This window comes from Pocillopora verrucosa, chromosome 6 (assembly GCF_036669915.1).
Source record: "Pocillopora verrucosa isolate sample1 chromosome 6, ASM3666991v2, whole genome shotgun sequence".
Classification (NCBI taxonomy): Eukaryota; Metazoa; Cnidaria; class Anthozoa; order Scleractinia; family Pocilloporidae; genus Pocillopora; species Pocillopora verrucosa.
In genome coordinates this window covers 4014273-4029787 of record NC_089317.1, presented here as the reverse complement: position 1 = coordinate 4029787, position 15515 = coordinate 4014273, and the positions used below count along the sequence as shown (strand labels likewise).

General features: G+C 36.9%; 3 protein-coding genes across 4 annotated transcripts in view; all 3 read left to right on the top strand.

Moving 5' to 3' along the window:
* LOC131779387 (NLR family CARD domain-containing protein 3) overlaps positions 1-15515 on the top strand; it is a 172209-nt gene that overhangs the window by 60163 nt on the left and 96531 nt on the right. The window lies entirely within an intron of this gene.
* Positions 1-15515, top strand: part of LOC131779991 (NLR family CARD domain-containing protein 3-like) — a 74248-nt gene that overhangs the window by 40577 nt on the left and 18156 nt on the right. The window lies entirely within an intron of this gene.
* LOC131778829 (NACHT, LRR and PYD domains-containing protein 12-like) lies at positions 3891-6635 on the top strand. Its single transcript, XM_066168241.1, has 2 exons — positions 3891-3953; positions 4593-6635. Exons 1-2 carry the CDS (start codon positions 3891-3893, stop codon positions 6633-6635), a joined length of 2106 nt encoding a protein of 701 aa, XP_066024338.1.

Genomic DNA, 15515 nt, shown 5'->3' with positions numbered 1-15515 from the left:
TTCACCATACTGATCATAATATTTACTTCAATAACCAACATGTCTGTTATTAATACTTGATCCATGATATTAACACTGGAATCCAATCCTCTACATGTGACCATATAATCAATATGTATTTAAAAGCCAGATGGAAGATTTTCACCAGTTTATTAACCCTTAAACCCCTAAGAGTGACTGGCTTCTAATTTCTCCTTACAGTATCACCCTTGAATCAAGTGTAAGGGTTGTGAGAATAATAGAAATAATCACCAATTAAGAAGCTCCTGATTGTCAACCAAATTCTCCTTGTGATTACCACAGGAAATGTAGAGAGATCAGTGTGGAGAATATGAACACTAATGTTTGGGTGTAAAGGCTTAAGGGTTCTATTGTTATAATATTACTCCTGCCGCTGTACAGTGAAAATGTTTTTGTTTCTGTAGTGTTATCTGTTTATACAACACAAGCTTTTAAGTATTAATTGCACTGTTTTGTTTATATCACTCATTTGTGTGGCATTCAATATTACCACTTTTCTTTATGTAATGTTTACGTTATTAAAATCATCTTTCTTTTCTAAAATATGATTTGCTCTAATTTCTTTAAAAATCACCCTCAATAACTGTCTGTTAGAAGTTTGGGAATCTTAGGGTTAATCATAACCATTACTTAATTTCCTCAAATGTAATTGGTGCGTTAGATGGTTTATTTTTCGATAGTTATTTTTATAGAGTTTTAATCTGACAGTGTAATCAGACAGTTGACTGTATGGTCAAACCTTGATTATCCAGACTTGTGGATATAGTCCATAGGCTTTATAGTCCAGATAATACAGAGTTTGGAGAATGGAAGATATGAGTATAAACTAGTTAGTAAGTCCACTCAGTTAAATCCACTAGTCACAGAGTTTAAAAAGCACTTTCAGTTTAAAACTTTGCATTTGTTCTTCCAGAAATTGTAATGGTTATTATTAATTGGTGACAATTAGACTTTATGTTGTCCAATTTGGTCAGTAATCATGCATACTCAAGTAAACATCTGAATCTGCATGGAGAATCACTTGGCCAAAAATTATTAGCTACAGTAGAGAAAAATAAATAATTTTAACTTCTTTTGCATTACATACATATACTGTTCTAATAGTGTTGATAATTAACAATCATTGCGGAAGGTGAAGTGAGTATTAATTTTGAATAATCCTGAGGCAGAGTCAAGAGGATTTTTCAGCTGCAAAATGCCTCTAATCAAATAATCATGGAGAATTGTTAAGATATCAGTCAAGAATAGCCAAGCTTGACAAAGACATTCAAGAACTAGTAAAAGTGAAATGGTTATATAGATTGACGGTGGACGCCTCAACTTTCAGTCAAAAGAGGCAAATAGTGTATACCTCATGGTTACTTTTAATCTCTTCTATACCCTCTTGGGTGGTGTATACATGAGGATAATACCTTAAGTCTTTCCACATATATCCTCTTAGGTAGTGTATACCTAAGGGTTACTTTTAATCTATTTTAATCTCTTTTGTACCCTCTTTAATCTCTTCTATACTCTCTTGAGTAGTGTATACCTAAGGGTTACTTTTAATCTCTCCTTTACCCTCTCAAGTAGTGTATACCTGAGGGTTATTTTTAATCTCTCTTATTCCCTCTTGGGTAGTGTATACCTGAGGGTTATTTTTAATCTCTCTTATACCCTCTTGGGTAGTGTATACCTGAGGGTTACTTTTAATCTCTTCTATATATAGATGGTTTAGATGACTTCATGAAGTCATCTTAAACACTTGCACCAAATTATTACAGTGTTTAATAATGTAAATGAAAAAAATTACAAGCTTCTGATTGGTTGAAAACAAGTGCATAATTCTCTTGTAACAGGAGTGCAAAGTTGTATCACAAGTGCAAATTACAAATAACATGTGCAAGCTTTCAAAATTCCATCTGTCCATACTTTCAGTGATGTTTCTTCATGTACATTCATTTATGAACAAGAAATGTTCTTGATTTCTCTTGCAATTTTCTATAATAAGAACTGTCTTATAAATTTTTCAAATTTTTTTTTCAGTCTTATAACTGTTTTTTGAATAGTGCATGAATATTATAGGGAGAAGTTACATGTTGATCAGTTTTGGGGATTAAAGGGTTAATCACTTGTATGATTACAGACAGAACTGGACTCTACTCTGTCCTATTACCATTATACATTATGCTTAACCTCATCTAATAACTAGTTAGTAATAGATGGATTGTACATATACATTGTGATCAAGGAAAGATTTTTTCTGAAAGACTGCTGCTGAAAGGCCTTTTAATCATGTTGAATAAATTATAAAAAGTTTGCTTTTGAGCATCTAAGGAAAGGGTGAAACAGGTCCCTCAACCCTCAATATCTTCTTATTAATTCTCCCTTCAAGCCACTTTACATTTTCTTGTAAATTAGTAGGGAGAATATGATGTTACATCAATACACAACTTTCTCAGTTAATATGTGTATCGAGTCTTTTGCTGGATAATTTATAAAAATTGTAAGTATAAGTTACATATAAATCACATCTTGGAGTTAACCCTTCTGAACTCTCAGAAGTGATTAACATGTTACCTCTCCCTACATTATCCAGAAAACAGGTAATGAGAATACTGAAAGTTATTAGGTAGAGATTGTTATTTTGATCAAACACCAAATTCTCATAACTAATTCACAAGGAAATGTGTAGCAGCCAGATGGGAGAATTAAAAATAAGATCTTAGGTGTTAAGGGTGGATTTCTTTACCTTTATAATGTTCTCTTTCAGGTCTTATTGGACAAGAGTGATGGAATATCAAGCACGATAGAATCTCTTAAGAAGAATTCTGAGCCAGAAAATAGCAGAAATAATTTTTAGCTTGTGTCAGTCTCATGGTTGGTGGAAATGGAAGAAGGAGAGTGTGTGCAAAGAACAGCATGGGCTGTGGCAGTTTCCCTGACAACCCCAACAGCTATTTGTAGCATACCAGCTCTCCTACTCACCTTCACTACCAAAGGGCCTGATACAGAAATTTTTTAATAAGATAGTAAATAATTATTTCTAAGTTTGTCTGTATTTATACCATTATTATCATCAAGAAACGTGCATTTCTATCATCTGTTTGTACAAGTAGATAAAAGGGGTAAGTTTCTAAAGAAACTGTGGTGCTACATCTGTGGAAGAGTATAACAGGGTAATTTAGTATTATCAACTGAGTTGATAATGTAAATTGGCCACCATAAAGAGTTTCAAAGCTGATGTTTCCAGCATTAGCCCTTTGTATGAGTGATTGGCAAAGGGCTATGCTTTAACGAAGGGCTGCCACTCAAAACATCAGCTTTTAAACTCTTTACATTGGCCTTTTTGTATAAGTAATCCACCTTGTTTGTAAATATGCTTAGGAAAAGAAAACTGTACAGGAACAAATATAGAGGGATTCAAAATCCTCTCGTCTCTGCTTATTATGAGTAATCAGTATTCACTGGTTTGAAGGTTGCACATTTATACAATCTTTTTACCCCACAAATATTGATCCACAGTAGGAGGGTATGTGGAAACCCCCTCTTTTATCTCTCTTGTGTGACAACTAACAAAACGAGTTGCCCTTAAGATTCCACAGCCTCAAGTGTAGGCAAATTCCACAAATGATCACATATTGCTCCTGCACCTCACAAGAGAGATGAGCATTTATTTTTTGGAGTGACTTGCGTCAGTCTTAAATTTCTCCTTTCTTTTATTTTGGCATTTTACATCAGTGTTTTCTTTTTCTTATGTTTCCACTCCCTTTTTCTTTCCATTTGGTTTCCTTTTGCATTTTTCCAGACTTTCTTTAATAAAGTACTTCACATGAAATTCCATCTCTCATTGTATGAGAATCCCATCAGACCTGCCGAAAGGGCCCCTTATGGGACCTTACCGGGATCTTGGCAGGATTCCCAAATCAACGGAGAATGGAATATCATGTGAAGTATATTAATTATATTGTTACCATGCCAGGATCCAGTACCTGATCATTAGTGCAGCTGTTAGTCTTCCCCTTATGTAACAATCTCTTGTAGATTCTGGCTGACAACAGTTTGCAAAAATTTACCTTCTGCACCCTAACGTCAGTATATGTTTTCTCCATGATGTTCTCTATACATTTTCTAAGGTGCTGAGAAGTAGAATTTCTTTAACAATCAAAAACTTCCTAAGTTGGTGATCATTTCCTCCATTTTTGCAGCCTTAATGTTTGATTAAGGTTACAGGGTTAATTTGTGTTTGATTAGTTAATATTTGATTAATTTTTACAAGGTTAATGTTTGATCAAAGTTTGATTAAGGCTGCAGGGTCGATAAAGAACTGATAGAATGATCAGGCAAAAGTTTTAAAGAAATCAACTTCTGGTGAATGTTGCCTTTTCCTTTCTAAGCAATTGACAAATCTCAAGGAAAAGATGAGACGAAACCTACTTTGACCCCAGAGTTGTTCATCAAAACAAGTTCGCCATGCTATCTGTTAATCTTGCATGGGTTTGGAAAGTTGTAAACTGTATGATAGATTGACAAACTGGGTAATTTTAGACAAAACTAGGAAAACATCTAAGATTGAATTTGTAATTACGTAGTTTTTTTTTCTTGTCGTTGGAAAAGCAGGGATTGGGAAATCCCTGTTTTGCCAAAAGGTGATTCGCGATTGGGCCAACAACGAATTATTTCAAGCACGAGAAAACACTGAAATCCCCAATTTAAAGTTTGTGTATTTGCTTACTTTCCGTCAATTGAATTTGCTTGAAAATAACTGTGTGACTGTAAGAGAAATCTTAAATTGTTGTTCGACTCTGGATGACAGATGTAACATTGATGACTTTACATTTGAGTACATTTTAAAGCATCCCAAGGAAGTTATGATCATCCTCGACGGCTATGATGAGTATTCACAGCAAGACTACATCGCTGGAAACTTAGAAGAACAGCATCCCAATGATGCTAGACGTAAAATGCCGGTGACCGCATTATGTTCAAAACTCATAAAAGGAAAAATCTTGAAAGAGACCATCGCCATGGTTACCTCGCGACCTGATGAATCTGACAAAATGGGAGGAATCCGTTTTAAACGATACGTGGAAATTGCGGGGTTTTCGTCAGAACAAGTGAAAGAGTACATTGAGAAATACTTCAAGAACAACGAAAATGTGAAGAACGCTGTACTTAAACATGTCACGAACAATGAGAACCTTGTCAGTTTTGTTCATATTCCTATGCTGTGTTATCTGTTGTGCTTCGAGATGGAGTATACCCTTGCTGAATCAGAAAATCCTGATGACCTTCCTGTCTCAATAACCAACATTTACACCAAACTCGTTGATATCTTTGAACTTAAGCACTGCGCCGAGTCAGAATACAGACAGAAAGAAATTCCTGAGCAATTCAAGCCCCCTTCTGTCATCAAGAACACATTAGAGAAATTATCAAAACTAGCGGCGAAACTGGTGGTTGAGAGAAAACCCACATTTGATGAAGGGGAGATGAAAGGCGAGTTTGAGCCGGAAGAAGTCAACAAACTGAAAGGTAGCGGTCTTCTTTACTGTGATCAGTCTTTCAGGACTGGACTGATTACAACCACGAAGCACTTTAGCTTCACGCATCTAACCGTCCAAGAATTCTTGGCTGCTCGTTGGTTTGTTAAGGAAAATTGTGTTCCAGACGAAGAATGCTCTGAAATGGTTTTCCAATTCATGGCTGGCATGTTGTCAAGTGAAGGAAACGAGGAACTGATGGAAAAATTATTAGATTCACCCTTTATGTCTCGTAATCTTAAAATGACGTGTCTGAATGAGTATCAAAACAAAGAATTTGCCAAAAAATTCATCAGGAATAATTCGCAAGCGTTTTGTAATTCAGACGGCGTCGTGGCTTTTGAGGTTTTTTCTGATGTGGGCTGCATTGGTGTATCATTTGTGTTGGACATTATCAGTGAACTAAATAAAGAGGAAGCTGGAGAGGCACAACACAAATGTTCTGATAAGTTCGTCAAAGTTAAGAAGGTAGGACTTAGCGGACCACAGCTAACACGGTCTGGAATACAACGAGTCTGTAATTCACTGAACAATAAACACTGTCTTGTGTCTAAACTGAACTTATTGGACATTTACTTGGCTGATGAATGTGTTGATGTTATTAATAGATTAGTAGTAAGGAAGTTAACCGCATTAAGTCTAGTGAGCACTTGGATCACTGATACTGGTGTTGCCAGTCTATGGGAAGCTTTACAGCATCCAAGCTGTAAGCTAACCACACTAAATCTGCAGAGTAGTTCTATCACTGATACTGGTGTTGCCAGTCTGTGTAAAGCTTTACAGCATCCAAGCTGTAAGCTAACCACACTAAATCTGCAGGGTCGTTCTATCAATGATACCGGTGTTGCCAGTCTATTTGAAGCTTTACAGCATCCAAGCTGTAAGCTAACCACACTAAATCTGCAGGGTAGTTATATTAATGATATCGGTGTTGCCATTCTATGTGAAGCTTTACGGCATCCAAGCTGTAAGCTAACCACACTAAATCTGCAGGGTAGTTATATTAATGATATCGGTGTTGCCAGTCTATGTGAAGCTTTACAGCATCCAAGCTGTAAGCTTACCAGACTAAATCTGCCTTCCTTTTCTTAGTCGCAATTCTTAAAGCTATAACTCAGACACCGACCAGCTTTAAACCTGTCTTTTGAGGGTCGTCTAAATCTTATTTAGTTTCATCAATTTTTAGTAGATTTTTATATTTAAACAAAATAAATAGTTGCAAGTCAAATCTTAATTTTGGGTCAAAGAGACTTACCAGGTAGACGAAGAATTTTTAATCACCAGAGTGAAAAACAACGCTTAATGTAAATAGAACCGCAAATATTTCGTAATAAAGGTTTTTTTTACTGGCGACATTGTTTACTGTACTTGGTTTGTGGGTGTAGACCACTCGAATGGTGACAAGTAAGACTTGGGGTCGGGGGAGGGGTGGAGGGCAATCCTCCGAGAGGCTACTGGGCATCTAAGGAAGCTTTCGGACAAGAACATTTAGTTAAAGTTTCTGGAGGTAAGAAAAAAGAGGAAAATGTCTTCCCGTTCACCTGATTCTGATTCAATTTTTGGTGAAATTACACCCTTCTAAGTATTGCCAAAAAAAGATGGTTTTCTTGTTTTGTTTTTTTTTTTCAATAAGCAAAAATTTTTCGTTTTAACTGTCCGCCATTACATTGTACCGATCATTGCATAAATTTTTCATCCTCGTTTAAGTTGTTCAGCTTTGTAAAGTTAAGTTCCAGACGAATTACATGTAGAAAGCTGGATCGAGGGATAGATTAGGAAGTTAAATTTCCCACTCGAGAACCCAGCTTATGTAGCATGCACCACCGGTTTTAACCTTTTTGGAGTAAGTTTGCCGTGGTGTATCCGAACTCAGATTAGTTCACAGATTAGAAATTTAATCTCTGGTTTCACCAATTAATATCTCGAGTCAGCTCTGTTAGTGCCGCTCGACAAAGACGCAAAATGGTGATGGGAACAGATTAAACGAAAAAATTTATGTTTTTTTTTTTTAATTGAGGTGGTATGTTTGGCGTTTTACAAAAACGGTGAACTTAATACTGAGTAAGTTTGCAATAACGTAAGAGAGCTTTTGATACTATTCCTTTACGAGACCTGCCTCCGTTAAAGGCTCCCTCTCCCCCTTCACTGGCTTGCTCACATTCACACGAGCACCTACAAAGCAACAGACAGAGGAAGCCACTGTCCGTTTTTCGAAACCGGTTTTGCTATCTTAACAGTTCTTCTAAGAACCTCATGGCCACTATTGGAGACAGAAAAGTCAGTGCTATACTCGCTAAAATAAGAGACAGCCAAACGCCGCTGATCTTGCCAATTAAATCTCCCCAGAAAAACAGTCAGCCTCCAAACGTTCCATTGTGAAGGCACGCACTAAACGAGCCAGTGCAGAATTAAACGACGACTTGCTTTCGTCAAAACTAGCTTCCAAAAAGTACTAAGAGTTACATGATTAGATAATGTATACGAGTAACACTGCTCTTCTAACATGAGAGTTCGATCCCTTGGTAGGGATTTGTGGTGTGTGAAAGGTGTTAAAAACGGCTATTTTAGGATACAGAACTTAGCAGCCTACTTCTTTATCATAAATTGTAGAATTACTTTATGACAAAAAGAACCTAGAGTAATTCTAAGTCGCACGGTTACTGATCAAAATTGAAATCTGAAATCTTCAACTCCGATGTATTGCTCCTCATTTGGTCCCAAAAATTTCCCTTTTGATCACCAGGACACATTATGTTACAGCTTCAGGTACTAAAGTTTTTGTGGATTCCTTTTTTATATCCTGGTATTCAATGTAGTAATTGTGGTTTTCATGTAGCTCGAACTGTCCTTGTTTTCTGTTCCACAAAACTATCCTAAACGGATGCACTATTTCAGTCCGAGCGAAATTCAAAATGAAAATACGGCCGAAAACATTTTAAAAAAATGAATACTTAGATTTATTCAAAGCGCGCAAATTTTATTACCTAGTACGGCTGAAGGAAGTGGGGTATGGGAAAATAAGGACCAAGTAAGTAGCAATCAGAACGCTCCGATTTACCTCTGGACTATCTCGCCATATGATATTCCAGTACAGTGGTACCACTAAGCTTCACTAAGTTTGTTCGGCCAAAATGGCTGGATGTTGGCCGAGTTCTTTTTTTGCGTTTTTACGGACTGGAACGAAGTCTTGATCTAGAAAAATGCAAAAAAAAAATTAGTTTAATATCTACCCTTCTCGACCGAACAAGCTGGATATATAAAGGATTTGTTATATAGCAAAAAGGTTTCGCTTTCTTGAGAATCGAGAATGACTTGTTTAATTCAAGAGCCGGGAGAAAAGCCAACTGCGTTTGTAATACAGTATAATGCCCACGAGAGTTGCCTATGTTTTCTTTACAATTTAGTGTAATCAACAGAGTTGATAACGTAAATTGGCCACCGCAGAGAGTTTAAAGGCTGACGTTTCGAGCGTTCGCTCTTCGTCAGAGCGATGACGAGGGGCGAATGCTCGCAGCCGGCGATAAGATAAATGTCAATATATATATTCTTCAGTTCTTTTTGAACAGATAAGCTGCTTAACTTGAGATATTCATTAACTGTGCGAGAATTTTGAAGAGCGAAAAAAGTTTGGAAGCCAGTCTAGTGATGTAGGTATGAATACTCCTGATAGAACTGAAAAGGCTGGAGAAAACGGAGGTAAGGAGGTGTTTATGGAATTTGTACATAAAATCTGATAAAATAAATCTGACAAGATCAAAAGATTTCATGATTTTTAAGGATTTAAAGAAAGGGCTAATATGTTCTAAGAATGAGGAGAAAGTAATAATACGAATGACACGTTTCTGAAAAAGAAATACGGGATGAAGATTGAACTCATAAGAATTACCCCACGATATTAAAGAAAAAAATAAAAGAGAGTGTACAGGAGCGTAATATAAATCGACGATGGTATCGATATTCACATAATATCTCTTTTGAAAGATTAATCAAATAGAATCATTCTACGGACTCTTCACCTTTAAACTCTTCCTCATTAAAAATTAAAACATGTGTACTGATTCCACCGAAAGGACTTGATACTTCAAGTTCAAATTTTCCCACCCCACCCAAGCAAGGTTCAAATTCCCCTCTTCCTGTAAGGCCCCTTTTGGAAAATTCCCTTGAGTTTCCCGGGAAGGATGTTGAAGCTTCGATCGGTGTACGAGTCCGAGCGTCTACAATAATAAGCGAAAGCTCTGAATATAAAACTTTTTATCTATTTAATATGACTTTTAATACGAATAAGAAGGAATTTGCTAATAAAGAATCACTCCCTAACCTGTTTTCTTAACGTGTAAAGTAGACAAAAACGTACATTTCCTATTCAACGAGCAAATTAAATTATGTTAGAACTGAAAGAGACTAGAAACTCGTTTCTAGTCTTCCTTGCTTAACTTTCAAGGCGAAAGGATTTTTTGCTCATTTGACAGCTGTCTTCAACATGGCTGAGTTGCAGGTTGGATGCGGTTGATCTCTACTTCGAGAGACTTATTTGACGTTGCTAAGCAGACGATTCACGCCAAGGTAAAGTAATTGATTTACCATATAATTTTCAGCTCTATTCCTGAAACTACCCGCGAGGAAATTGTGTCTTTAGAGCCAAATTGTTAAACCTCGTGGCTTAGTGCTTAAGTCAGCTCTTCCCGTTTGTTGGAAACAGGTTCATATTTTCGAATCCATTGGGAATTGTAACACTTGATATGTATATATTTACCAGTTTTTGAGGTTGACCCCGTTATTTGTTTCCATATTGCTGAATTTGGCTGGATTTTCTTGGTTGGATATTAGCATGTTACTGGTAAATATTTCAATACGCTGTACGGGAAACATGCTCATCATCGGACAAATTTCCGGAAAGTTTTCAGGCTTTGATGGGCAACGAAAGACTAACGAACAACTGACTTTGGATGCCAGAATCGGTGGAAAATTTATTGTATTCGGAACATAGCAATCAAAACATGAAACAGTTAGGATTTCGACCCTCAAATAACACAGTTATAGTTTTATAGCACTCTAAATTCCCCAAATAGCATATTCTCCCCTTAAGAACCAAAATTCTCATCAGAATAAACATTTCAATGGTGATTCTTTCAAGGAGAATCGAGGTTCTTGAAACAAGATTGAATAGAAGAGAGAATTCTTGTGGTAAGAATACATTACATCTGAATATCTTGAAAAGAATCTCTATTTCAGAAACTCTTGTCCCAAGAAGCGGGAATTCTTTTCTCAAGAACGAGAATTCTTTTCAGTAGGCAATGAAGTAGAGAGTTCCTCTGGAAAGAATGTTTAATTGCAAATCTCCTGGACAGAATTACAATTTCAGAAACTCTTGCTACAAGAATCGGGAATTCTTTTCTCAAGAACGAGAATTCTTTTTAGCAGGTAATGAAGCAGAGAGTTCTTCTGGAAAGAATATTTAATGAAAAATCTTACGAACAGAATTGCAATTTCAGAAACTCTTGCCACAAGAATCCGGAATTCTTTTTCTCAAGAACGAGGATTCTTTCTAGCAGGCAAAGAAGTAGAAGGTTCTTCTGGAAAGAATGTTTAATTGCAGATCTTGTTAAAAGAATCGCAATTTCAGAATTCATTAGATAAGAGGCAGAATCTCTTATAACCAAAATTTTATTAAGTTAACCTCTATTGCTAGTAACTTTGATAATTATAGACCAAATTATCTGATGAAGTCTGATAAAGCTTTGCCACAATACAGCGGTGTGGAGTAGGTACAAGAAAGATTCCCCGGAAAAATGAAATATGATGTCGTAGCCGTGACAATTTACATTAAATTTTCTTGTGAACATTCTCAACACCAAAATTAATAACTGTGTAAGCAAAAGACTTATCTGGAGGTTTGAGCAGTTCAAAAATAGTCCTTAAATTTGTATTATTGGAGTCTTTTGTTCGCCCCATGTAAGGTAATCCAGGACAGTATTAGATTCTGGATTCCACGCTGTGGATTCCGGATTCCAGGTGCTGGATTCCGGATTCTACCTTTGCAGATTCCGGATTCCAAAACACAAAAGATTCCAGATTTTAGTTTCTGGTTTGCCCCTAATTTTCGCATTGCGTTTTCTAGGAATGACTTCAATAGCGGATTTCGCTATTGAAGGACATGTTTGTGAATGCATGTTTGTCTATTCATATTTCCTAACAACATTTGATAATTATGAGAAATGTATAACAGCAAATTAAGGGATAAATTTTTGTTGCAGGAATACCTGTTGAGACTGTCCGTCTCTTAAGTCCATTCATTCCACATCTTTTTAGTAACTCTGAAGAGGCGAGGCCGCATTTCTTTCATACAGGTTCCTCGAGGTTCTTCAAGTAATTTAAAAGTAACAAAGAACTAATAGTTCAAATCTTTGCGTATCATTTTTAATTTGTAAATAACTGTTAGACTAAAAAGTTTTTTTAGTGCAGCATAACATTGTTCCGACTGGGAAAAGATGGCCAATTTTTAAAATATAAAATTGACTTAGAACTGCAAGAAAACAGCTCGAAAATATTTCCCTATCATCTCAAATTACTTTTTAAACTTTCCTTTTAAACAAAAACCGTGGTATTGAGGCAAAAATTTAAACTGGAATATAATTTTAATGACACCCCGAGTAAATCGCGGACAGAAAAGCTTGTTTTCCTAGATGTAATTGGCGATGATGTTCGACGAGATTGCGCATAAAACGGTGTTAAACCAATTTAACTATACTTAAACATTTGAAGAATCGCGAAAGATCTTCATTTACACAGTAATTTTTGAAGAATAACAGATTCTCTTTTCTATACTTCCTTTTTTCTTTGAAAGGTTAGCCAAGTCGTGTCGCATTACGTCGGCTACGAATCCTTCAGAGCAATGATTTTATGAGGTTTCAGATGGCCCGCCGCTATTTTTTTTAGAAAATGTTGTTTGACCTTAAAACCTGGTAATATCTTATCTCTGTCGCACCGAGATATGATGCCTCATGAAATTTTAAATTTGTTCTTCCAAATGCCAAATATCAAAGAAAGCGGTTTACGTTTAAATGCCGAACATTCGACCTATAAATAGACCTTTCCTGGCTCCCACAAATATCCATATATAACTTTGTTCAAAGTTTATCATAATTGGAAAAGTGTGGTCCGTCGCCTTGATAAGCTCACTCCTGCTAATCTTGGAAGCGACACTTCCCTTTCACTCTCCCTAGCTGCTCTCTGATCCTCTGGAGTTTGATCCTCATCATCTCCAACATCTTCGTCATCAGGGTCACCATTAACAAGCCTGCAGAGCCTATTGTCCTCCTCAGACGTCAGAGTGATGCTTAAACCCTCGGCAGTGAATCCCAAAACTCGGGTTAGAATGAAATTGGGTGAGCTCTGATCACAGACATCGCCGTTCAGCCGCTGAAATTGTACTTTCTTTCGTAAAAATTGCCTCCATCTACTTCTAATTGAACGTCTTGTAAGAGAATAGCCAGCCAGAAAGGTGAAATCTCACAGCAACGATATCCTTATTGTGGTAAACAGTTTGCACCCGCACAGTTCTACCCTGCAGTACGACATTAGCATATTTTATTTGGCAGGCTGTTGTTACGTCTTGGCAGTCTTCCGATGAGGCTGTGATGACAGAGGGACGCATGCTGAAGGCATATGGAAGTGTGCAAGTCAACTCCTTCGTCTTTAGGCGAAAGTTTTCCTGTCGTACACCTTTTCCATATTCTCCGACAAACTCTCGTATTACGGCTTCTCGCCTTTTGCCCTCCTCTTCACTTCCTGTTCCCTTGAGAAAGAATACACGCTAGAATGAATTTTGACAGAAAACCGTTGTCGTGAGTAACAAAAAATAAGTCTTATATTATGGCATTTTAATAGTGTTCCGCTTATAGCAATTAATTCGAATTAATCTACCTGGTCGTCGTCGTTGTTTTTGGTGATCTTGATCGTCGCCTTCGAGAGGGCGATCGCTCTGATTTTTCGAGGAGGCTGCAAAAACAAAGAAAGTGATAGTGTTAAGGCTACATCACGCGTTGTTAATTGAGTTTTCAAAAAACTTTTTTCGGTTCGTTAAAATATAACAGTTAACATACCTTGGTGTACGTTCGTTGCGAGACCTTGATCGCCACCTTGGTGGAGATGTCGAAGGTTCATACTGTTCACGAAAAGGCCTGCAAGAAAAAAAAACTTAAGTATTTTCGAAGAAGCCCAATTTTAAGAATGGTGGTGCGGGTTCTAGCGCCTGGGCCAGTCCATTTTTCAGTTCCAAAACTGACAGTTTTATTGTACTTCTGATTTACAAAATTATCACACCTTATTGGGCCAGGTGATCACCGAGCTCTAACAACGGGCCTCAATGCTTGAACCTAAAGTCCGGCGGTTAGCCATGGCTAAGCACATGCAAGTTAGCGCAATAAAATAAGTCTCTCATAAACAATGATGGTTTAACCAATAAACTCCCAGAAAAGACTGACATGTAACTTCTCCCTATAATATCTATATGTTTTTCAGCAAAGGGTTAATGGGAATACTCAAAATTATCAGGTTGAAGTTGTCATCTTGATATTACACCAAAGTTTCGTAGCTAATTTACGAGGAATTGTGTAGCAGCTAGAGGGGAGAATTAACAATCAGATCTTGGAAATTAAAGGGCCAAATGTGATTCACGATTCGAGCGGAATTTTGCGCAAAATAAGCGATTTCCATGACCAGTGTCAGGTAGCATAATAAAATATTTAACGAGCAGAGTTTATTCAAACCTCTAGCGTAACTGATGTCAAAACGACTAAAGGCCTAAATCGCTGCTAACAAGCGAGTCATGCTGTGTGTTTGTTGCGTTTCATCATTTAACGAGGCGTAATACATTGTTGTTTCATGAGATGCAAACAATTGGCCGAGTATTCTCAAGTTTAGCAAAGCGTTTTTTCGAGTCTTCCAACTTCTTTTAAACTTCCGAATTCTACTACATTGAAACAGTTATTATTGACTATAGTTCGTCATTAAAACCCCTGTCGTTCCTGTTTGCTCGTTGCAACCCCTAAAAAAAATTCAGAAGTGTTTCATAATGGACAAAAATCCTCAAACCTCGATAGTCTTTAACTCGTGTATTTTTCTTTTTAGTCTTTCTTTCTTCGGTTTCTTGAGCTCCTGAAGATGCATTTTCAGTAATTTTTGGTTAGTTTCGCTGGAGGTTAAGTTAATTCAAAATGGAACAAAGAATCAATTGAATCATTACAATGTTACACTTACCTTTCCCTCTCCGCCTTTTGCTTTTTCTTGTGCTTCCCCATAGATTATGGTTGAAGTATCGAGATTTAGGGAAAAAGCAAATCGAATAAACAAATCATATATCAACTGAAAAAAAAACTGCAAATTTTCTGTAATACTGCGGCTTGTGTCCCTCCACGTGCTCTGAGTGACTGGTGCAGTTTTGACAGTTCCTGGCTTTCGTCTGGCTTCTAATTACAACTATGCTTCCACGGCCATCAGCAGGAGAATATTACTTTTTGATGCTCTCATTATGATTTAAGGAGAATGGATATTTATTTTTGATTTTGGTCAATCGCGAATTAGAAATGCCAGAAAGTTCGGAAGAGTCGAAAATGAAAAGAGTATTAAGTATTAAGGTCGATACCTCGACCCTGGGTGCCAGATAAAAGTAGCGCAGTTTCCGGTGCCAAAACTTGCCGTGCGCCCCATTTGCTTAAAAAACCGGCGGGGAAAGTAGGCAAAAGCAAAGCATCCAAGTTGTTAATAGTTAGATTATTTTCACAGAAATTTAAAAATTCCTAGATTTATAGGAAAACTAAAACGTATCTTTTACAAAGTCACCTTCCAACTGTTGTTATGACAACCAGTAATTTAATATTCACAGGACGTCATAGCGGCCATATCATTATTTAGAGGTGTTCCAAAACAATCAAATAGCGGCCATATTGATGTTCCAAGCAAATCCTGTGGGAT